We start from the raw sequence: 23,055 nt of genomic DNA, 5'->3' as shown, positions 1-23,055 counted from the left end.
TTAGTTCCGCCATTGTTGGTAACAATAAAAATCAGGAGACAGTTGCAAACGGATGATTTAGGAGTGGGGTGAAGCGGAATTCAACCCTGGCCCCTTTCCATCCACGGGGAAGATGACTGGTGGTGGGCCATAAATTTAAATTATGGCAAAAGGATAACATAAGTTATTCCTCTGATGGCTAATTTTATCAGCTAAATAGGCTTGTCATTAAAGCTATCGGCCGTTTTACAAATCACTTCCCATGCTGAGAGAAAGAGAGAGAGAAAGGAAGAAAGAAAGAAAGAAAGAAAGAAAGAAAGAAAGAAAGAAAGAAAGAAAGAAAGATATAGGGAGAGAGAGAGAGAGGAAGGAAGGAAGGAAGGAAGGAAGGAAGGAAGGAAGGAAGGAAGGAAGGAAGGAAGGAAGGAGGGAGGGAGGGAGGGAGGGAGGGAGGGAGGGAGGGAGGGGGGAGGGAGGGAGGGAGGGAGGGAGGGAGGGAGGGAGGGAGGGAGGGAGGGAGGGAGGGAGGAAGGAAGGAAGGAAGGAAGGAAGGAAGGAAGGAAGGAAGGAAGGAAGGGAGGGAGGGAGGGAGGGAGGAAGGAAGGAAGGAAAAAAGGAAAGGAGGGAGGGAGGGAAGAAGGGAGGGGGGAGGAGGGAAGGGAGGGAGGGAGGGAGGAAGGAAGGAAGGAAGGAAAGAAGGAAGGAAGGAAGGAAGGAAGGAAGGAAGGAAGGAAGGAAGGAAGGAAGGAAGGAAGGAAGCAAGGAAGACAGCACTTCCTCCATGGAGATCTTGAACAGTGCAGGTAACCTGGCCTTTGAGCTGAGCTGAGAGGGAAGTGGCCCCAGGCAGCACCCTCAGATCCAGGGCTGAACCCTTTCCCTGTGGGCCTGCAGGCTGGTGACACCTGTCCCATGCCTCATGTGGTGGGTGACACGGGCAGAGCCATCAGCATCGTCTTGGGGGTCGTGTGAGTACTGGGGTTCAGAGCCTGGCTCAGAACAGAGAGCTCGGCCTCCCTTCGGGACAGCTGCCCCCACGGAGCCCTGAACCCTGAGTTTGGTAGAGGCAGTGGGGGGCGGGGTGGCAGCAGGCCATGACCGTCACCCACACATTCTCCCTCCATGAACGCTCAGGACTTAGGGTCCGGGTGCAGCCCGGGCTTCTTTGGGAAACACGCCGAGGGCTGGCATTCAGCCAGGGACAACTCTGTGGCCCGAGCGATAGCATAGTGGGGAGGGCGCTGGTCTTGCAAGTGGCCGACCTGGGTTTGATCACCAGCACCTGGACCCAACAGAGTGATCCCTGAGCGCAGAGCCAGGAGTAAGCCCTGAGCACTGCCTGTGTGGCCCCCAAACAAAGCAGCCAGGGAGGTCTCCCAGGGTGCTGAGCGTGGGTTCTAGGGGCAGGGAGGGGCCTGAGCCTGTGGCTGCCTTGGACGGACCCAGTGACGCCAGGACGGCTGGATTCTAGGCATGCAGGCCGCATCTACGGGCACCTGGAGCCCCAAGTGCTCAAGGAAGCCAGAGCTGAAGCACGGCTGGAGCTCTGGGGCCTGACGGGCACAGGGGGGCAGGGGCTCCCTCTTACCTCTGGGAAGAAAAGGGAGGCAGAGCTTCAGCTTTGGCCAATGTGTCCATCAGCCGCGACACTTGCCCTAGCGGCGCCTGACACAGAGGCCTCCTTCTCTTGTGCCTTTTCTACAGAAGTTACTGCATTGCTTTTGCTTTTTGGGTCACACCCGACGATGCACAGAAGTTACTCCTGGCTTTGCACTCAGGAATCACTCCTGGCGGTGCTCAGGGGACCATATGGGATGCTGGGAATTGAACCTGGGTCGGCCGCGTGCAAGGCAAACGCCCTACCCGTTGTGCTATCGCTCCAGCCCCCCGCATTGCTTTGAAGGGCTGTGTGTATAGGGACTGAGATTGCCACACTTAATCTTTTTACTTTTCAATATGGAAACATCAAAACAGCCTCAGTATATGCGAGAGTGTGTGTGTGTGTGTGCATGTGTGCAGTATATGAGAGTGTGTATGTGTGCACGCGCATGTATGCAGTATATGCGAGAGTGTGTGTGTGTGTGTGTGTGTGTGTGTGTGTGTGTGTGTGCTGCATCTAGTACTGCATCTAGTGTCCCCCACCCTCCGGGCCCTGCCAAGAGTGATCCCTGAGCACAGAGCCAGGAGTAAACCCTGAGCACTGCCAGTGAGAAACAGCCTCTCCCTGACACAGGAAAGGAGGAAGGTGGATGTGCACCCCAGGGCTTGCTCCCAGCCCTTCCCTGCTCTCCCCCACCTCTGAAGGGATTCCTAACGCCTCGCTCGCCAACACCGACCATCAGGGTCAAAATGAGCTAAAATACTGAATAATGCATTTCTATGGAGTCACCACTGCACAAATGATTTATGGTTGCATTTCTTTTACTTCCCCCCCCCTTTTTTTAATTGGCGTGACACGGGTGGTCCTGAGTGGATGGGAATGCTGCTCCCTCTCTCGTCCATATACTGGGGGGCTGGAGGAGGCTGAATTTCCTGATCCTCACAGCACCCCGGGGTGTCAGCCTCATCTCTCCCATGTTTCCTACAAGGAACCCGAGATCTGGGCAGGCAGGTCACAGTGGGGCTGAGGCTGGCATCCCACTGTCCCGCTCTCTGGTGAGAGGACCCCCGCCCCTACAGCTGCCCCCCACAACACCCCACCAGGAGGGACTGACCCCAAGCTGGTCCCACAGATAGGGCCCTACAGCCCCTGGAGTGCCAGGGATCCCGGGGTGAGGGGTGCTGCCGATGGAGCTCCTGACACCCCACATTCTCCCCACGGGGCCCTTGGGAAGGAGGAAAGAAATTGCAGCTTTGGCCGGGGCCCGGCGGCATGAGTTTGAGCCAAAGGCTCTTTGCTGCAAGGCGTCTGAGGGAACTGAGCTGGGACAGTGGGGACCTCAAGACATCTGGGAACCAGAGCAAGGTCCCGGTGGGGTCTTCTGGGAACTGCCGGAGACGGTTTCTTAAGAGGAGCAAACTCCCCGGCATTGATTTAACCTCTGACCCCGCGAGAGCCTGCCCATGGCAGCAGAGACAGGGGCTGACCTTTCTCGGCTCTGAAGTCCAGCGGCTGGTCCCTACCTGCCCTGGACCTGCCACGTGGGCCCTTAAGGCAGTGGGGGGTGGGATGCAGACAGTGCTATGGACATGGGAACCAGAAGGAGCTTGAGACCATCGGGTGCCTGCCTTTGGGGCCCCTTCTCTGGGCTTCCACCTGGTGTCCCAGGCCCCGTGCTCAGCCTTTCAGCGGCAACACCAGGAGGGTGCCAGGTGCCTCCGCTGTGGACGCTGGTGAGAAACAAGATGCCCCAGAGCACACAGACAAAATGAACAAGGCTCTCCTGCCAGAAGATGGCCAGCCAGGTCACTGGGCGTCGTCTCTGGGAAGTGATGCTTAAGCCACTAGTGTCCCGAGGTAGCGTCCCTGGTGAGGGGTCGCACTGGCCACTGAGCCTGGACAGGGAGGAGGAAGGCGCATGTTCCCAGACCACAGTGCCAACCTGATCATGTGACAAGCATCAGCACGTCTCACAGAGGGGGATCCCGAGACACCCCCTGAGCAGGGCTCGTCAATGCAAGGGACATCTGGGCCTGAGCCAAGGAGACACAATGACTCAGCATGACCTGGGGTCCAGAAATGGTAAAATACGGAGACTTTGAAGAGAGCAGGAGAAGTGGGGGGGAGGGGTAGAATGGAAGTCTGGATGACTGTCGTTTCTCCGGTGGGGGTGCAAACCTGGCCAAACAAGGGCCCAAGTTCTATCCCTGTCATTTCTCCATGCATCTGAAACTGTACTGTAAATCCAGCTTGCTTTTATTTTCTTTATTTGGGGCCACAGCCAGCAGCGCTCAGGGATCTCTCCTGGTGGGGCATGGGGGACCCTGTAGGGTGCTCAGGATCAAACCCAGGTGGGCCACATGCAAGGCCAGAGCCCTGCCTGCTCTATGAACGCTCCAGCCCCCTCAAAAAAAATAAAAGCCTTGGAATCTCGGTAACAGTTGATACTGATACGACCCGTATTTATACCAATACATCCCCGGGAGAATGCGATTTCCTTCACTCTTCGAGGGCCCTGATTTCGGTCGTCTCTTAGACAAGACTCAGTTTGAAAACTTGTTGAAGTCTGGGAGTTCCAGCCACCAAGCTAGTATGGGGGCCAGGAGATGGCTCCGGTCAGGGCGCAAACCTGGTCACACAGGGGCTGGAGCGGTAGCACAGCGGGTAGGGCATTTGCCTTGCACGTGGCTGACCCGGGTTTGATTCCCAGCATCCCATATGGTCCCCAGCACCACCAGGAGTAATTCCTGAGTGCATGAACCAGGAGTCAGCCCTGTGCATTGCTGGGTGTGACCCAAAAAGAAAAAAAAAAACCTGGTTGCACAAGGCCCCGAGTTGCATCCCTGCCATGCTCCGAGCCCCACCAGGAGCAATCCTGGAGGCCCCTGAGCCCCATCTGGGCTGGTTGCTTGAGTCCCACTGGGTTGGTCGAGTGACCTCAGTAACCGTGTCCAAGGAGAAGAGGTGTGCACGGGGAAGTGGCGCCGAGCGTGTCCTGCACAAGGCGAGCTGGGGGAGCGGTCACAGCTTGCCACCGGCCCCGTTTCTGCCCTCGGAGCCCTCATTTACCTGACAGCTCTTGTTACCTGCCATGCCTCTATTTTTTAACTGTAAAATGGGTGCATGTGGGGGAGCAGGCGTGGGGCTGGCTCTGGTTCACTCTCTTAGAGCTGCTGCTTACTGCATGCTCAGCCTTCCATCAAAGGTTTTACCCAACGAGGAAAGCCAAGGCCCACGGGGGCACTGCTAGGATCCAGAGCCACAGGTTGGGCCGTGGTGTTGCCCTGGAAACCACCCTCAGCCCTTCGGGCAGGGTGGCTCTCAAGGGCTGTGGGTCCCTGGTGCCTGGGGAACTACACTCTTACCTCCTGCGGTGGATCTGTTGTCTCAGGACGGGGTCCTGGGTGAGGGGCGGGCTTAGAGCAGTTGGTTCCCACCCCTCCAGCCTGGCCTTTCCTGGGGACCCCCCCGCCCCCCGGCCATTATCCTGCTGTCTTAACTAAGAACCTGAGCTGCAGGTGGTTTTCCAATTAAAACAGCTTTTCTTCTGCTCATCTCTTTTCCAGATGTCACTCCAAGAGGGAATCGGTCTTTATATATTGGCGCTTTCCCGTGCGCCATCCAGGGCAGGCTCCCCTGGGTGAGGCCCCTGGAAGGAGGAGACCCTGTGTGTGTGTGTGTGTGTGTGTGTGTGTGTATGTGTGTTTGCGTGCGCGCATATGTGTGTGTGTGTGTCTGTGTGTGTGTGTGTATGTGTGTGTGTGAGGGACTTGGACCAGATCCACAGGAACATGGCGGGTCCCAGGAGGCTCAACATAGGAACTGTGCAGGTGGCTGGCCTTTCGGGTTTGCCCTTGGCCTGCAGCCCTCAGGCAGTGGCTGCTGTGCGTGACAGGCCTGTGTCGGGGTCGAGGCACTGTGTGGGCAGCTGCTTTCTGCATCTTCCCCTGCATCTATCTCCTACCCGCTGGGTGACTGACTGCAGAAGGCTCTCAGCCTGCACTCAGACCTGGGCCTTGCTGGAGATGGTGTTGTGGGGGCCAGGGATGGTGCTAAGGCCTCTCCACCCAGCCTTTCCCGCCCATCTCCACCCCTACTCCTGCCCTCCCCCCAAAGGCAGCTCGATGCATCCAGCAAATGCCAGCTGTGAACCCCGCAGCATCAAGAGTCCTCCAAACTGAAAGCAGGAACCCAGATGGCCCTGCGGCTTCTAAGTGTGAGGCCTTACCTTTGGGCCCAGGGGTCACCCACATGCGACTTGACTGTCTGGGACCCCTGGTACTACCGCAGAGTGTACCATCTTTGCACACGGTATGTGTGTGTTCAGGGAGGAATGTGAGTCCCCATCCCCAAGAGCATGTGAGCTCCACAGCGCCCCCTGCCAAGCACCACTTTAGTGTGCACCACCCCTCCCCCCACAAACACACACACACACACACACACACACACACACACACACACACACACGCAGGCACCTCTAGTCAGCATGTGTGACCTCCGCCCGACAATAACATCACAGGGAATGGTGGGGGAAGACTCGCCACAAAAACACGAGTAAAAGGACTGGGGTACGATCCAGCATCAGGCGTTGACTGCAGAATATGGAAAGACCAAGCCCTAAGTTTAATGTGCCCCTAGATTCAGGGCAGCATGGTTCACAGTAACCATGGCACGGATATAATGCCAGACCCTGGTGGGCAACTGGGTAAGAACGTGCTGCTCAGATCACAGTGGCCATGTTAGTCTTCGGCCACAAAAAAAATGGTTAGAGGTCAAATGACAGCAACCCGGGCGGAAGCTGAGATGATGGTGCTCAGGAGATTAATTCAGCAGGGAAGGAGAGCTGTGGGTGGTCACAAAATGTGCCAGCGACAGGAACGTGCAGCAGCCCCAGACTCGGGCGGACGGTGGTCCACAGAGGGGGCACTGGTGGAGGGTCGGTTTGCTAGTGGGGAGCAGTGCTAGGGCCAAGGGGGACATGGAGCTCCCACATCTCACATCACACTCACAAAACAGGAGCAAATCAGCAGGGAAAGTAAGCCCCAGGACAAAGTACAGTGGGGAAAGTGCATGTGGCCAATTAGGGTCCGACCCCCGGCACCCCATCTGCTCCCCGAAGCACCTCCAGGAGGGATCCCTGAGCACAGAGCCAGGAGTAAGCCCTGAGCCCTGATGGGTGTGGCCCAACCCAGCTTCCTCCCCCCAAAGACCAAATTTGGAAACAACACAGAGCAGCAATTGAACAAACTCATCTAATTCCCCCACACCTGGTCCCTGGTGGAACTCTAACACCCAGGCCCTCCTCTAAATCTCCCCCTTCACCCTTCTGCTCCTGCGGTCAGCTGCAGTAAGGAGGGAACCTTACTCTCTTACAGCGCCGACACCCCTCACCTGTGAGCCGTACCCCCTCACCTTGGTCTCCCTCCTGCAGTCCCCCAGCCTGGCCCTGCACCAGCTTCCCCACAGCTGGTTCTACCTAAGGACCATCCCGGCCCCAGCCCCCTGGACCTCACCGCATGCTGGGCACACAGGCTAGTGGCCAGGTGGGTGGAGAGAGGCTGCAGGTGGTGTCCTCCGGCCCTGCCCCAGGACAGAAGGTGATGCCCAGGAGCCCCAGACGTCACGCTCCCATGGCTGTGTCCCCGTCTCGTCTCACTGAACCTCATGCACTGGCCAGAGAGGCTGAGGTGCCCCCGTGTGGGCACAGAGGTGGGTGTCCTGACACGCGCCCCCAGGGGAGGATTTGAGGATGGGGCAGCTGACCCCGGCCACTTTCCTGAGCTCTGTGTGGGGTGGCCTTCGCTGTGCCTCCTCCGGCTCAGAGAAGTTGCAGTTGAGGCGTCTGGGGACGCCCCTGAAACCTTTAACAAGACTCGACTAGGGCTGGGGACAAGCTCGGGAGCCCCCAGGGCACGAAGAAGTGGTGTGTGCCCTGTGGAGGTTGCTGTGGGGTGCAGGGGAGGGGGCAGACTGAGGGGGGGTGAGTGTGTGGAGAGGGGAGGGACATGCCAGGGCAGCAGCCTGCACGCAGAGTGGCAGAGTTCAGCAACGGGCAGACCCAGACCCCAGTGAGGCGATGCCCAGAGCATGTCCCAATGATGGTGACACCATGGGATAGTGTTCAAACAGGAATTCGGCTGGACAGGTGGGCAGGGGACCCCTCAGGACCCTCCTGAAAGGCCCGCCACCTGGCATTGGGACAGAGGAAATGGAAAGGGATCAGCTGGACTGCCCATATCCTGATGGACACTGGACACTTGGGGTCTGCTGCTGAGACTCCAGGGGGCAGAGGGGACCACCCTGATCCTGCCACTAACACCCGGCTCCTGGCTCGTTCCCTCTGGGCCAGTGGGCCTGCACACCTGGATCCAGAACATTCCTTGCACTCAAGGCTGGGTTTCTACTGAGCTCTGCAGCCTGGCAGTAGGAGCCTGCAGCAGCCCCCGCCGCCCTCTGAGCCCCCTGCCCACTGCTGGGCTTCTGTCTGTCCACCCCACCAGGAACGGGAGAAGGGAAGTGGCCGCCCGTGAGTTACCCCTTGCTCCTGACAGATCTGCGTCAGCCTCTCCAGCTGCTCGTCCTGGATGACCTTGGCCTTCTCGTACTGCTGGATGACCATCTCCATCTCCACCTTCACGGGCAGGACGTATGCTGGAAAACACAGCCGGTCGTAAGCACGTGGGGCGCTGGCGGGGCCGGCGGGAGTTCAAGGCCCGGGTGAGGCATCTGAGGGTGCAAAGACCCGGAGAGCCCGAGAGGGCAGGACCCTGCCCTGGCACCGAGGGCACTCTGCTTCCCTCCTTTCCTGGGGCCCGTGTGCCTTGTGGGTGGGATCAAGGACTGTGTTCCCAGAATCCTCTGTGTCTTGGGAATCTGTGGCCACATCTGGAGGTTGGGGGGTGTGGGGTGTGGTTACTCAACAGCCCCCGCAATCTGCCTCCATCAAAGGCTGCTGGGGAATCCTGGGACCCTCACAAAATGCTGGCGGGAAAGTGAAACACACCAGCCACTTAGGAAAAGACAGTTTCAAAATGTTGAAGGTGGGAAAAGGCGGGCCAGAGAGATAGTGAAGGGCTGAAGGAGCGCGCTTTGCACACAGCTGATCCCGTCTTGACTCCTGGCACCATATACGGACCCTCAAGCACAGCCAGGAGGGATCCCTGGGCAGAGTCAGGAGCGGCAAGGATGTTCCAGCCGCTCCCCTTCAATAACAGTAATAGTGATAAAGCCAAGAGTGGCCACAGGACCAGCATGTGCTCCTCTGGGGACTACGAACAAATGAAAACACAGATGCACGCAGATACTTGGGTACATGTTCACGGCAGCCCAATGTGGAAATGACCAGGGTGCCCCCACTCTGAGGACAGCTGAGACATGGCTGAGCTGGCCGCGGAGGTGGCTGGACGGCAGCAGGGAAGGATAGTGCGTGGAGAGAGAAGAAGGTGGGAAAGATCACAGACCCTTGGCCTCAGCCACAGGAAAGGCCCCGAGAGGCGCATCTCCAGAGAGTAGCCTGGGGGTCGAGAGCTGAGGGTGGAGGGGGGCAGTGATGGCTAATAAACATTGTTTTTTTTTTTCTCTAAATGATAAAAATGATCTAAACGTAATAGCTTGTAACAGTGGTACAACTCTATAAAGATACTAGTAACCACTGATTTGTGCACTTTATTTATTTATTTTTTGCTTTTTGGGTTACACCTGGTGCTCAGGGGACCATATGGGATGCTGGGATCCGAACCCGGTTGGCTGCGTGCAAGGCAAACGCCCTACCCGCAGCTATTGCTGCAGCCCTTGTGCACTTTAAATGGGTACATTTTATGGGATTGTGAAGTATATATATCAAGAAAGATGTTTAAGAAGAGAGACGATGGAGCCCTTCCATTGACAATGGCCTCTTTACATCTCCCTCCTGGCTGCAATGGGGATGAGGATGTGATGGCTGGCACCAGCGCAGCTATCTTAGGCCCTTCCATGACTCTGGACAGCAGCCCATGTGCAACAGAAGAACAGACGACAGGAGGCTGGAACCTGAATTGTAGAGAACATCCTAGCAGCCTGGGACAGTGCTTCCTGCAAGTTTGCATGTGAGAAAAAGAAGCTGCTCTTTGGCATACATCACATGGGCCCTCTGTTACAGACGGTCCTGAGATCCAGAGGAGAGTGCCTGCACTCAGGGCTGGAAGATTCCCCCACCACCACTTCCCACCACCTAATAATCCCCAGGGACCATCCCTTTCCTTCGGTAGTTTTTAGGGCCATACCTGGCAATGCTCAGGGATCACTCCTGGTGGTGCTCGGGGGACCTTATGGGGATGCCGGATTGACTTCAGATAGTCTGTGTGCAAGGCAAGTGCTTTCCCTGATCTTGTCTCTCTCCAATCCCCTTGATTAGTTCTTGGAGCTTCTGGAAGTCTCGGTATCAACTCTCACTCCCCCACCAAATGCACCCCCAGTCTTTGCCTGGTGCTCTCTTCTCCCACCTCTCTGACCTCAGTCCTCCAGATGCCCCTGGAAACATCCCTGTGTGTTTCCCTCTGACTCTGGACCTCTCCACATCTCTGCCCTCCTCCCCCGGCCTGGCCACCTTCAGATGGTCTCTGCACATCTGCAGAGATACTCGGAGAAGGGAAACAGGACACGCTGCCTGCTTCTAACCCGGAAGCAGTTCCCGGGTCCTGGGGGCCTGCCTGCAGCCCCCTCCCACGTCTGCCTGTGCAGCTCCCAGCAAAAGCCAGTTCAGGGCAGGGAGAGAGACCCTCTGGGGCCTGGAGGTTCGGGAGATACGGGGGCTGTTGAGAAGAGCATTCACAGTGGGGATGTGGAGGTCAGCGGCGGGAGGGCACGCAGCTGCCCACAGTGGGCAGACAGGGCCAGCCAGCGGGCACAGCTCCCACCCACGGCACCTTCCCGGGGACAGAGCCAGGAGCAGGCTCTGAGCAGGCAGGGAACAGTGAACGGCTCAGACCCCCTGCCAAGCGGTGGGGGACCCAAAGGTGACAGGTGGGGGGGTCTTTGCTCAGAGCCAGATTTACAGTGTGAGCCTCATCCCTTCTGACCTCAGTTTATCTGTTTGCTTTTGGGGGCCACATGCGGCTATGCTCAGGGCCCTGCTCTCAGGGATACTCCTGGCAGGCTCAGGGGACTAGATGGGATGCCGGGGATTGAATCCGGGTCGGCCACATGCAAAGCAAGTGCCCTCCCCGCTGTGCTATGGCTCTGGCCTTTCAGTTTCCCCATCTGCCCAAATAAGTGACTAGGTGATCTTCCAGAACCTTCCCAGCTGGGGCTCCCAAAACTGGACTCAACCCCACTCCAGTCTGCTGACCAGGAGGGTTCTGAGTCTCCTGAGATGGCAAATGCCCAGGGTGGGACAGAGGGTGGGGACCAGGGAGAGGGGCCCAGCCCTGAGGCTCAGAGACCCCACAGCCGTCCATCCTGCCTACCCAGAGGGGGTGCTGGCCAGCCTCCCTGCTGCATCGTGACCCTAAAGCCAGGCTGGAAGGACCCTCGCTATTTTATCATAGAGTGGGGTTTTTGTTGCGGGGTAGGAAGGGACAGACAGATTTTGAGTGACCCCTACAAGTTGCTGCAGACCTATTCCTCCCTATGTGCTCAGGAGTGATCCCTGGTGGTGCTCAGGGGACCTTTGGTGGTGCTGAGATTCAAACAGGTCAGCTGCATGCAGCCTGGAGTTTTAGAATTGGCTTCCAGTCCTGAGAGTTGGGGAGGGGAGTGGTGGCCCTGAAGCATGTCCAGGCATGTCCAGCAAGCCAGTCCCTCCCCCCCACCACTCCCCTTGGTCTTGAACAGAAAAAGAGATTTGTTTGTGTTTTTTGTTTCGGAGCCACACCTGGCGGTGCTCAGGGCTTACCCCTGGCTCTGTGCTCAGGGATCCCTCCTGGCAATGCTCGGGGTACCATACGGGGTGCCAGGGATGGAACCTGGTTAGCTGCGTGCCAGGCAAACGCCTCTCCTGCTGTACTATCTCTCTGGCCGAGTAAGAGAGTCTGTACCAAGCGAATCTCTCCAACCTGCAGGCCTCCTGGAGTGGCTGTGTGGGGACAAAGGGACCATCTCTCACGAAGGGCACCTGGCGGCCCGTGAATGTGTGTGGCCGAGGGAGCAGTGCAGGTCTGGAACCCAACCCTGGGCTGCTGGCTCGTCCCCCACTGCTCACAGCCTCTCGCCTCTCAGTGGACAGCCCTGCTGGGGTTGCCCGGGGTGACCCCTGGTGTTCGGGCGGCCCCATGGGCACCTCAGACCACTCACCATCAATGACTCTCTTTACCCGCCACATCCGGAGCATAATGATGAGGCTGATGGCATCCCAGGGGCTCCGGGGCCCGTTGGCCACGGTGGACGCCACCATGGGCGCCAAGGACAGAATAATGACTGCACCGTCAAATACCTGCGGGAGGGGGCGGCGTTCAGTGCCCTGGACCAGCTCCTGAAGGCCCAGGAGCCACACCCCAGGTCAGGTGGAGCAGGAGAGCCACCCCTTCCCTCCCCCTGCGACACCCCACCCCTTGAGAAGGTCACCGCTGTCCATCATCCCACCTGCCACTCCTTGACCGCCAGGCTTGACCGTCCTGCTCCTGGACCTGCCCCTGCCCTCTCTCTGTTCCCTCAAATGACCTCAACTCTCTCAGGCCTCTGTCTAGGCAGCCCCTCCCAGCATCTTGTCACTGCTCTGAATAGGGCCAGGCTGCATGGACCCTGCAGGCCGGCTGGAAGTGGGGGGTAAGCACAGGCCATGGGAGCCCCCTTCTCCTGGGACAGCCTGGGTCCAGCGTCCAGATCTCCCCTCCAGCTGGAGCAAATCTCAGAACCCGCGGAGGGTCAGGCCGGGACAGGGGGACCAGCCTCACTGGTGAACCCCGGGCCCTGAGTGCCCGTTGGCTTGGTCCAGCCTGGCCGTGCTCTGAGATTTCCACGGCTGGTCTCTGGCATCAGCCCCCAGCACCAGGACCAAAGAGGTGACAAGGTGGATGGAGAGAGGTGAGGCAGGGCTGGGCATGGGGATACAAAAATCCCCCCAACCGAGGGGCCCTTCCTCCCTCACCCCTGCACCCCTGCACGAGGCAGATGGCTTGTTTGTTCTGCAGACAGGGAAGCTGCTAGCACTTCCCTTGTTCCTCCTGGCTCTGCAAACACTGGGTCACTTTACAGTCGCTTTGTTTCAAAGACAACCCAAGCAAACCCCCAACACACATTTCAAAAGCTCTCAAAAACAACTAGAGGATAACAACAAAATGCTGAATTTCAGGGAGATCCCCCCCACACAGTGCCTTCGCTGGAACTTTCTAAGTCTGTCCCCTCTTCCCTCCTGCACAGCTGACGCCGTGCCTGCGGAACTCATCCAGAACAGAAAGAGTCCCCATCAGGGACGCCGGAGAGCCCAGGCCCAGCCTCCCGGGTGCCCGGCTGTGGTGCCACGAAAGGACACGGGTCATTACCTCTATTTTGTTTTCGATGTAATCCCAGATCCCAAGCACCACAATCCGTAGGACAGTCTGAGGAGAGGAAGGGAGAAGAGAGGAAAGACAACGGCTGGTGAGTTCGACTCTTCCCCCCACCCCTGCCCACTCCACCCCCCAATAGAGAAGGCCCCAGGGCTCAAAATCCAGAGCTGGGCTTGTTCAATAACGGGACAACAGCTTTGCCATCCCCACCCACGGCTCAACCCACCGCAGCCCCAGCCTGGTGTTTGGTACAGTACTCCAGAGGTAAGACTCGCTCTCTGGTTGTATACAAACTGAGCTTTCTCCCCTTTCTCCTTCTGTTCGCAAGCGGGATGGCTCCCCTCCCTCTGTTCCTTCTTCTCTCCTAAGATAGTCATTGGTGCTTTCTCCCCTTTCTCCTTCTGTTCCCAAGCGGGATGGCTTCCCTCCCTCCATTCCTTCTTCTCTCCTAAGATAGTCATTGGTGCTTTCTCCCCTTTCTCCTTCTGTTCCCAAGCGGGATGGCTTCCCTCCCTCCATTCCTTCTTCTCTCCTAAGATAGTCATTGGTGCTTTGGACTGGCCGCCCAGCTAAAGACTACATTTCCCAGACTTCCTTGCTACATTTCCCAGACTTCCTTGCTTCTGGAGTGGACCTATGACCAGGGTTCCGGCCAATGGTTCATGAGGAGCAGAGGAGTACAAGGTCCCAACAGTGCCCTTTCGGGGCTGGAGCAATAGCACAGCGGGAAGGGTGTTTGCCTTGCACGCAGCAGACCCAGGTTCGAGTCCCAGCATCCCATATGGTCCCCTGAGCACCGCCAGGGGTAATTCCTGAGTGCAGAGCCAGGAGTAACCCCTGTGCATTGCTGGGTATGACCCAAAAAGCAAAAAATGATAGATAGATAGATAGATAGATAGATAGATAGATAGATAGTGCCCTTCTGGGGATTCTGTTCTGCCCTGCCCTCTCTTCCAAAGACTAGAATGTGGGTGCACGGGTGTGAGCGTAAGCCGTTGGGGACAACAAGAGGGAAGCCTGCTGGACCCCCACCACCTGGGTTCCCACGGTATCTTCTCTGACTGCGGCTGTGTCCCCAGCAGAGATGGGAACCCTGTCCCTGCCGGCGCCCCTGGATTTGGTTTTCTGGTTCCAGGCAGTGCTCAGCAGACTCGTTCCCTTCTCTCTTCCCTGCCCAGTGTCCTGGCCTGGGCCCCGCTGTCCCCTCTGCGCACCACATGCCTCTTCCCTCCGTGCTCCTACAGCTCCTGGAACACCAACCTGAACGGGCCCGAGAGCCTGTCTGATTTCTCTGCACCCTTAGCCCCCGGCCTAGACACGGCAAGATCACCTGCTGCGGATGAGCCAACACGGGCGCCGTGGATGTCTAATCCTTAAAGCCTCAGCCAAGGCTCTCATGTCCTTGGGGTGCTTTCTTCTCTCAGAGAACGTTTTTCTCCAAAAAGCCCCCACCCCGCTGTTCTAGGGCTATCCCGGCGCATTTGTCTGCAGGCCCTTCCTTGGCTGGGATTCCCGATTCTCTGAGCCACACCAGCCATGTCCTTCCATATTCTCGTAGCCCAGCCAGAAGACCCAGGGCTGTGTGTCTGTGTTTAGGGTTTTTTTGTTTTGTTTTGTTTTGTTGGTTTTTTTGAGGGTCACACCCAGCGATGCTTAGGGGTTACTCCTGGCTCTGCACTCAGGAATTACTCCTGGTGGTGCTCAGGGGACCATATGGGATGCTGAAGATTGAACCCGGGTTGGCCGTGTACAAGGCAAACGCCTTAGCCACTGTACTATCATTCTGATACCGTGTGTCTGCATTTAGTATAGCACTGTAGCATTGTCGCCCCCATTGTTCACTGATTTGCTTGAGCGGGTACCAGTAACATCTCCATTGTGAGGCTTGTTGTTACTGTTTTTGGCATATTGAATATACCATGGGTTGCTTGCCAGGCTCTGCTGTGCGGGCGGGATATTCTCAGTAGCTTGCCAGGCTCTCCGAGAGGGACGGAGGAATCAACCCAGGTCGGCCTCGTGCAAGGCAAATACCCTACCCACTGTACTATTATATAAAAAACAAAAAACAACAACAAAAAAACCATGGATGGACCCCAGCCTTTGCCCAGCATGTGGCCAACACGGGTTCAATCCCCAGCACAATATCTGGTTCTCTGAACCCTCCAGGAGTGATCCTTGAGTGCAGGACCAGGAGTAAGCCCTGAGCACCCCCAGGTGTGTGACCCCCCACCTCCCCACCCAAGCCAGCAGATAAGTGCACTTCTTCCTCAAAGACTGTGCTGTTTTCCAGGTCGGACTGATCCCCTACCCCTAAACTACCATCCTCTCCATGAAGGCAGGACCTCCTGCTGCTCCAGCCCCAAGAGGAGGTCGCCAGAATGCAGATTCCCAGGCTGGGGGACCCCCGGGGTCTCTCCTCCCCACCCCCAGGGAAACCCCTCCTCCTAGGGGTTTCCCTGATGGCCTGTCTGCACAGGCTCCCTCCCACCCACACCCACGGAAGCAGCAAGTAGACACTAAATTCCAGCCCCAGAAAAATGCCAGAAACCTTCCTGGGCGCCCCCAGGCAGCCTCCGGTGGGGTGGGGAGGGGAGCGCCCCCGACGTGGTTGAGAGGGCCGGAGGGGCAGTGCGAGCGCGCCCCCTAGCGTTCGGAGGTGCTACAACAGGACCAGAAAGGCCAAGGGGGACAGACGGTCCACCAGGAAAGAGAATCGGGTGTTGGCAACAAACCCCATTAAAGGCCCAGTAAACGGTCGGTGAGGCCGAGTGACCCCTGTACATGCCCTGTATTCTGCTCCTGTTTCCTAATTTTACAGGCCACACAGACGGACTGCCCCCGACTGCATGGATATGGGTCTGGATACAACTGGGAATGGACAGATGGGAAAAGTTTCCTCCTGTTAGACAAGGGGTAACTATGACAGAGGTAGTTGGAAATGATCACTCTGGATCAGAACTGCATGCTGAAAGTAGGCAGAGGGACAAGCATGATAACCTCTCAGTATCTGTATTGCAAACCATAATGCCCAAAGGAGAGAGCGTCCCCCACCCCACCTCCGCCACTTGAGAATGAATCCACCGATAAACTCAGGTATGCGGGACCAGTGACTGAAAACCCCGGCTTGACGGAGTTGGGAATGGGCTGCCTCTTCCCATCTCCCCGCCCTTCCAGGTTCCTGGCAGTCACGCCCAAGAACTGCCCTTGGGTGTCATTTAAGTGCATTAACGGCCCTGATTCACAGATCCACAAATGAATCTCAGAAGAGAGCAGCCAGCGGTGGCAGAGATGTCTCTAGACCCCAATTATTTAAAATTTTAGAATTCCAGGAGCATGCGGCTACTTTTGCGGCCATGCACCATCTCATACAAAATAAATTATTTAGCCTCTGCCTGTGGGGCAGGCTTGAGTGGTGGTGGGAAAATTTGAAATAATAATAGTGGTGGGAAGGTGTAATGGTGGTGAAATTGGTGTTGAAATATTGAATGCAATCCATTATTGTGAACAGCTTTATGAAAATAAAATTGAAAAAAAAAACAAAAGGGGAGAGAGAGAGAAGAAAAATGTCAGAGAAAAGAAGAAGAAGAAGAAGAAGAAGAAGAAGAAGAGAGAGAGAGAGAGAGAGAGAGAGAGAGAGAGAGAGAAGAAAAATGCTAGCCATAGAGATAGCCTGGGGGAGGGTGGTGGGAGGAAAACTGGGGTCACTGGTGGTGAGAAATGTACACTGGTAAAGGGAGGGGGGTTGGAACACTATAGGACTAGAATCCAACCATGAACAGCTTTGTAACTGTATCTCACAGTGATTCAATTTTTTAAAAATTTTCTTTTTTTTTTTTTTTTTACAGAAAGAAAGCAGTTTCTGAGGCTGGAGCAACAGCACAGCGGGTAGGGCATTTGCCTTGCACGTGGCCGACCCAGGTTCGATTCCCAGCATCCCATATGGTCCCCCGAGCACCGCCAGGAGTAATTCCTGAGTGCAGAGCCAGGAGTGGCCCCTGTGCATTGCCGGGTGTGACAAAAAAAAAAGCAGTTTCCTGTGAAATGGGGTCCACTGGGTGCCCTTTCTCGGAAGGAACAAGTGTGTCCCCGTGTCTCACCGGGCGTGACTCGCGGGCTACACGCGGAACCAACAGTGGGGACCCCGAGGGTGGCGAAGCAGCTGCTCCCCTCACTCTGCCAGTCTGTCTCCCAGGTTTCCTAGGATGGGCAGGATTAGCTGCGCCAGCATGAAGAAGGCTGATTGTTGCTTTTGGGGGGGAGGGGGGCTGCTGGGATACCCCAGTGAAGCCCAAGGCCTATTTCTAGGGCTGTGCAGTGATCAGGGGACCCCGCACTGCCAAGGACCAAACCAGGGTCCTGGCTGTCTCGTGCTTGCGTGTGCTCCCCTGCCTGGAGATCGTTTTGCTTTTTATACGTCCAGGGGATGGGATGGAGCCTCGCAGCTCATTCTGGGGTGGACGGGTGAGACACAGGAGGTACCAAGGACCTGCTTTTGGACTGTCGTCCCCGAGGGCCCTGCCTGTTGCCACAGTCTTCTTCTGAGGCCAGACGTCTGGACGGGCACCCTTTTCTCTCCTGAAGATGCTGTGTGACGTAGACTGGGGCCATCTGGGGCAGCTCAGAGCCAGAGCAGGACTTTAAATATGACGTCGCTGGGCTCAGCCCCCTCTGACATGGTCAGTCCCTGTCGGGGGGAAGGGGGCTAACAAGCATGTCACTAGTCAATGCTTGACACCATCTAAAGAGGTATCTTCCATCCCTTCTTGATGCCACTGCCCTGCCCCATAAGATCGATATCAAGGTCACAGCCAGTGAAAAGGCAGAAATCAGATTTGAGAGGGAGGGGCTGGGGGGCCATGCGGTGCCAGAGTCCAAACCCTGGGGCTCCCACATGCACTGTGGAATCCCACCCTTCCAGCCACTCCTCGGGCCCAGAAGCCAGGTCTCTCAGGGCGATTTCTCATGCTTGATTCTTGTCTTCCAATAGTGGGGTGTGATACCCAACCCTCTGCCAAGCGATGGGGGGAGACGAGGAATAGAATGAGCACCTGTCCCTCTGCTTGGCCACAGCTGGGAGACAAGCTGTGTGGCAGGGCTGGGAACAGGCGTCCCCTTCCCTGTGGGGCTCAGAGCAGGGGTCCCACAGGCTGCTCGGGACAAGCATCAAGGAAGAAGTTGAAGAGCGTCTGGGCTGAGCCTGCAGGGAGGACAGAGCCGGGAGAGGCCTAGCCGCTGGCCATCCCCTGGGCAGAAAGCACCGCCCAGGCCTTCCTGGAGGAAGTGCCCAGTCCTACGGGGCCCCAGCAGGGCAGAGAGGAGCACCGCACCTTCTCCCCCAGAGAGGATGCGGCTCCCTGCTGGAAAACAGCCACACCCCCACTTCCACACACACTTCCTCGCGCCTGCCGGGAAACTGGGGATAAACACATCCCTGTGGGAGCTGCCGCCTCTTAGCCGCCTGACGGTCCTGCGCGGTGGCGCCGCCAGACCCGAGGGCCTCCTGGTGGCGGCAGAAAGCCCGCTGGGACCATGGCTGTGGGTTTCTGCTGGTGCTGATGGCCAGGGCGGGTGGGAGGGGCCCACACAGGGCAGATCACGGCAGCTTGCCAAACCCCTAGGGTGTTGCTGGGGTTCGCCCCCCTGCTCGGGGAGCCCACCTCCATGCACCCCTCCTTATCCTGGGGGGTGTCCTGAGAGGCTGTGGGGCAGCCATGTTCCCACCAGACTTGGGCCAGAATATGTGGCTCGCTTTGGTGGGGGGGCGGGGGGGCGGGGGGCAGGAGCAGCGCCCTGAAGTTCTCGCCTCTCCCCGTGCATGTGTGGAGAGGGAGACAGCGTCTCTCTCCCTGCTTCTGGAACATCAGCCTCGAGTGGGGTGGGGCCAACTTCTCACTTGAATGCTGGGGAAGCTGTGGCCCAGAGAGGGGGAGACATCTGCCTAAGACCACACAGCAACTCAGTGGGCCAAACTGGCTCCCTCAGGTGGCGTTCTCATCAGACACGGAGGGCTCCCCAATGCGTGCTCACATCTCAGAGGACGGAGCCCAGCGCACTCCCCGCCCTGCCCACCCCATACTCCCTTCCAGCTGATGAGGCTCCCTGACTGCCCCTGGGCACAGGCAGGAGAGACCCTCACAGAAGCAGCCTCTCGGGCGAGGCCAGCAGGCAGCTCCCAGGGGACCCAGCCATCCCTCGGGGAGGCTGAGCTGGGCAGTAACAAAGCCCCTGGGCCTCTGGGTGCCGGAAGGAGCCTCCCACCACCCGCCCCCACCCCGGCCTCCCTCTGAGGAACGGCAGCTGCCTGAGGGTCCACCTGCCGTTCCTGTGACGTCCACTTCCCGAGGCCTCAGCCCAATTCCCAGCACGTCAATGTCAATGCACCCCCTCCCCCAGCAGGCCACCCCATCTGACGGTGACAAGCTCCCTTCCCCCCGCCCCCTCCCCCAGCACACACTGAACCCTTGGAACTTGCTGGAGAGTCACACAGGCCCCCGGGTCCTGCTGAGCTGGTGTGAGCCGGCAGCTGGCCCCTGGGCCTGGGGGAGTGCCCTGAGGGCTGCCCGCCCCAGGCCGGGGTCCTTTCCTTCTCAGTACCGGACCCTGGCTCTGGCCTCCCCACTCCCCCTCGCCCTCATTCTGCTCACACAGGACTGCAGAGGCCTGAGTTCAGGCCAGAGCTCTGCACCCTGGGCTACCCGGCTACACCCGCAGGCTGCTCACCCCCCAACCCCCCGGCCTTCTTTCCCAGAGGACCCAAGTGGACGGCCTCTGAGCTGACAGGAGCTCAAAGGACTGAGCCCAGGGTTCAATCCCTGCCCTGCTGGGTGCTCTGAGCATGGTGGGAGGGACAGAGCTGGGGGCAGCTCCTGAGGGTCAGCAGGGAGAAGGGGAGGAGGGGGGGAGGGGAGGCGAGGGGAGGGGAAGAGAGCTGGAGAGAAAGAAAATGCCAGTGGGGTTGGAGAGATGGTACAGTGGGGAGGGCGTTTGCCTTGCACATGGCTGACCAGGGCTCAATACCTGGCACCCCATGTGGGTTCCCAGGTCAGCCAGGAGTGACCCCTGAGTGCAGAGCCAGGAGTAAGCCCTGAGCATTGCTGGGTGTACCCCAAATATCTGCCCCCCCAAAAAAAGTGAAAGAGAAAGCTCTCACGAAAGCTCACGTGAGGGAGACCTTGGCATTGTCAGGGGGACTTTCAGTGGCAAACAGGCCGCCTCACCTGCTCTGGACGGACACTCGGTCCCTGCCCTTCCCTTGAGGGGCCCCAGTCATGGCACATGCCTGACCTCTTAGGGGCAAGGGTACCTCCAGAAGACCCTTCTAGCACTTTCTGAGCTCTGCCCGGTTCCCTCCCTGGGGTGCCATGTGCCTCCTCCTTCCCACTACAGGCTATGTGTGTGTGTGTGTGTGTGCACACGCATGTGTATGCATGTATGTGCACACGTATGTGTGTATGTGCATGTGTTTGTGTGCATGCATATGGGTGTGCGTGTTCGTATATGTGTATGCACACACATGTGTGCATATGTGTGTGTGCGCGCATGTGTGCATGTGTGCATGTGTGTGCGTGTGTGTACCCTGTGCCTCCTCCATCAGCCCTGCTGTGGGCTCCCCGACACAGCCCTACGCAGACTCGAAAGGTCCCAGACCAGGGATGCCGTCCTGGTCCCCAGCCCCTCAGCTCTTGTTCTGGGCCCCCTGGGGGCTCCGGGCCCTCCTGGTGGCAGGTGGGGGGTGCATCTCCTCACAGCGGCTGGCCTGTTTCAGGTGGCCTGTCTCAGGCGGTGACAGGAAGGGGAACGGCTGATTAACACGGGGCCATAAATTCTGCAGAGCCGATAAAAACCAAAGCAGCGGCGGGCGCGGCCAGAGGCGCCGGAGCAACTGGCTCAACATTATTGTCGGCAGACGCAGCCGCGACGCATTTCCCGAGGCTCAGGTCAAGGAGATCGCGTGGCTGCGGAGGGAGACCGGGAGGGGCCCCGGGAAGGCGGGACACGCCGGCCACCGTCGCAGAGGCAGCGTGGGCTGTGTGAGAGGAGGAACGGGCGCGGGGGTCTGCGAGGGGGACTCCTGGGAGAGAAGGTCCCAGAGGGCCTGGGGTAACTGCTGCCCGGCCCACGGCCAGACCAGGGGTCCCCCAGCCCCGAGGCCCAGCCCTGCCTTCAAAATGTGAGAGAGATCGCGCCCGGTTCCATGCGGCCAGAGCCGCCCAGGAAGGACTGTCCACTCCCGGGGTCCACGACACCCCCCGACACGCTCGCCCTCTACATCACTGTGTATCCTTCCCCCCTTGCGGGCTCGCACCTCACCCTGGCCTCTGGGAGCCCCTGGCCCCAGACTGGCAGCACGCGGGGCGGGGAGCACCACCAAGTCAACATCCCTCAGGTGTAGGCCAGCAGGGGGCGCAGCAGACTGGGGTCCCTCCACGTGGGCACCCTGACTCACACACGTTTTTCTGCCATGCGACACTGTGGGGCTAGTGCCCACGCTCTCCCGGGCACCCAGAGACACCCCTGCTCCCCCCACGGCTTCATCAGAGGGTCTCAGCAGCAGGGCCGGGGGGTGCACGCCACCCAGCACTCACACTCGGGGCGCAGTTCTAGCCTAGCTCGGCACCTGGCCCCTCAGCAGGGGTCCCCACAATCCAGCCCTGGTTCCCTCCCTGATGCTCAGGAGTCTGGCCACCCCCGTCCACATGTGCACGAGGGACCCCTCCTCCCCTCACCCCTGCTTTACACTCCTACCTGCTCCTCACCAGTCACACCAGCCACCCCCAGCATTCTCACCTGCCCAGGACCTGCCCGCCCTCATCTGACCAGTACCTGTTCATGCTTACCTGACCGGCACCTGCCCGCTCTCACCTGACTGGTACCTGTCTTCTCTTAGCTGACCCTCATCTGCCCATCCTCACCTGACCAGTACCTGCCCACTCTCTGGGATTCGCTTAGGGCCAGCGGGTGGCTATCTGGCCCTAGAGCCCCTTGACGCACAGAGCTGCCCTCCCTGAGCATGTCGAACACTCAGTGCCCGGCAGGGTGCCCTGGACAGGGGGAGCCCTGGGAGTGGGGGCTGGGCGTGCATCCACCTACCTCAGAGAAGAAGACGGACAGAATGGCGAGGCTGATCCAGTGGATGACGCTGGCAAACTGGAAGGCGCTGGAGACTGCAGCGGACACAGAGCGGCCGGTGTGAGGGCCCAGGCGCGGGCGGGCGGCACTGTGACGCCTGGTGACGTGCGTGCATCCCCAGGCTCCGAATGGTGCCAGTGAGGGTGCAGGGGCTGGGGTGGGAGGGGTGTGGGGACACTGCCGTTCCCCAGCATGGGGGCCGCTCTGAGCCTCACCTCACGTGTGACCCTGATGGGCCTGGAGAGCATCCTTGCTAGGGGGCTGGCGAAAATGCCCCAGGGGGCAGGTCCCACGAGCCCCCAGAACCGCCTCCACGACTACCCCAAAGCACTGTGTTTGCTGGGGACAGGCCCTGCTCACTCTCAGGGACCTGAGGGACTGGCCTGGCTCCCTGTCACTGTCCATGACCCTGGGGACAGACAGGCCTGGCTCACTTGAGTTTTTCTGAAAACTGAGGGAAACAGAGGTGGGTGTGGCCAGAGTGTTTGGGGAGAAGGCTGGTACGAGGATGGAAGTGGGGGGCCTACTCCCAAGGCTCCCCGTCACCCTTCAGACTCTGGATGTGAGGGCATGTATGGGAGCCCCTGAATTCACACCTCACCTCACCTCTGCCGGGAGCAGGGACTGTGTGTGTGTGTGTTGAGGGGGGTTCCCCTGAGAAAACAGGAGCAGAGCCCAGCAAGCTCCCATCAGGAGGGGCCACAGTCAGGGTGTGGGGGCCCGGACAGGGTTGGGGAGAGGGTGGGCATGCTCTCCAGGGGGCGTGAGAGAAGAGGGATGAGAGGGACAACTGCAGGGAGCCCTCCAGTGCTGTGCGGGGTGCAGGCTGGCTACCCCTGGGCCCTGGGGACTGGTGAACCCCCAAACTCTGAGATGGGGTGGGTA

General features: G+C 58.6%; 1 protein-coding gene across 1 annotated transcript in view; it reads right to left on the bottom strand.

Annotated features, from left to right (window-relative positions):
- TMEM266 (transmembrane protein 266) overlaps window positions 1-23,055 on the bottom strand; it is a 118,852-nt gene that overhangs the window by 18,526 nt on the left and 77,271 nt on the right. The window contains exons 5-8 of the mRNA XM_055131036.1: window positions 22,132-22,205; window positions 13,036-13,092; window positions 11,849-11,987; window positions 8,115-8,230 (exon numbers count right to left, since the gene is read on the bottom strand). Coding sequence (XP_054987011.1) covers window positions 8,115-8,230; window positions 11,849-11,987; window positions 13,036-13,092; window positions 22,132-22,205 — 386 coding nt within the window. The remainder of the gene's footprint in view (window positions 1-8,114; window positions 8,231-11,848; window positions 11,988-13,035; window positions 13,093-22,131; window positions 22,206-23,055) is intronic.

Source organism: Sorex araneus, chromosome 3 (genome assembly GCF_027595985.1).
Source record: "Sorex araneus isolate mSorAra2 chromosome 3, mSorAra2.pri, whole genome shotgun sequence".
Classification (NCBI taxonomy): Eukaryota; Metazoa; Chordata; class Mammalia; order Eulipotyphla; family Soricidae; genus Sorex; species Sorex araneus.
Note: the sequence above shows the minus strand (reverse complement) of the source record. Positions and strands in the feature narration are given on the sequence as shown.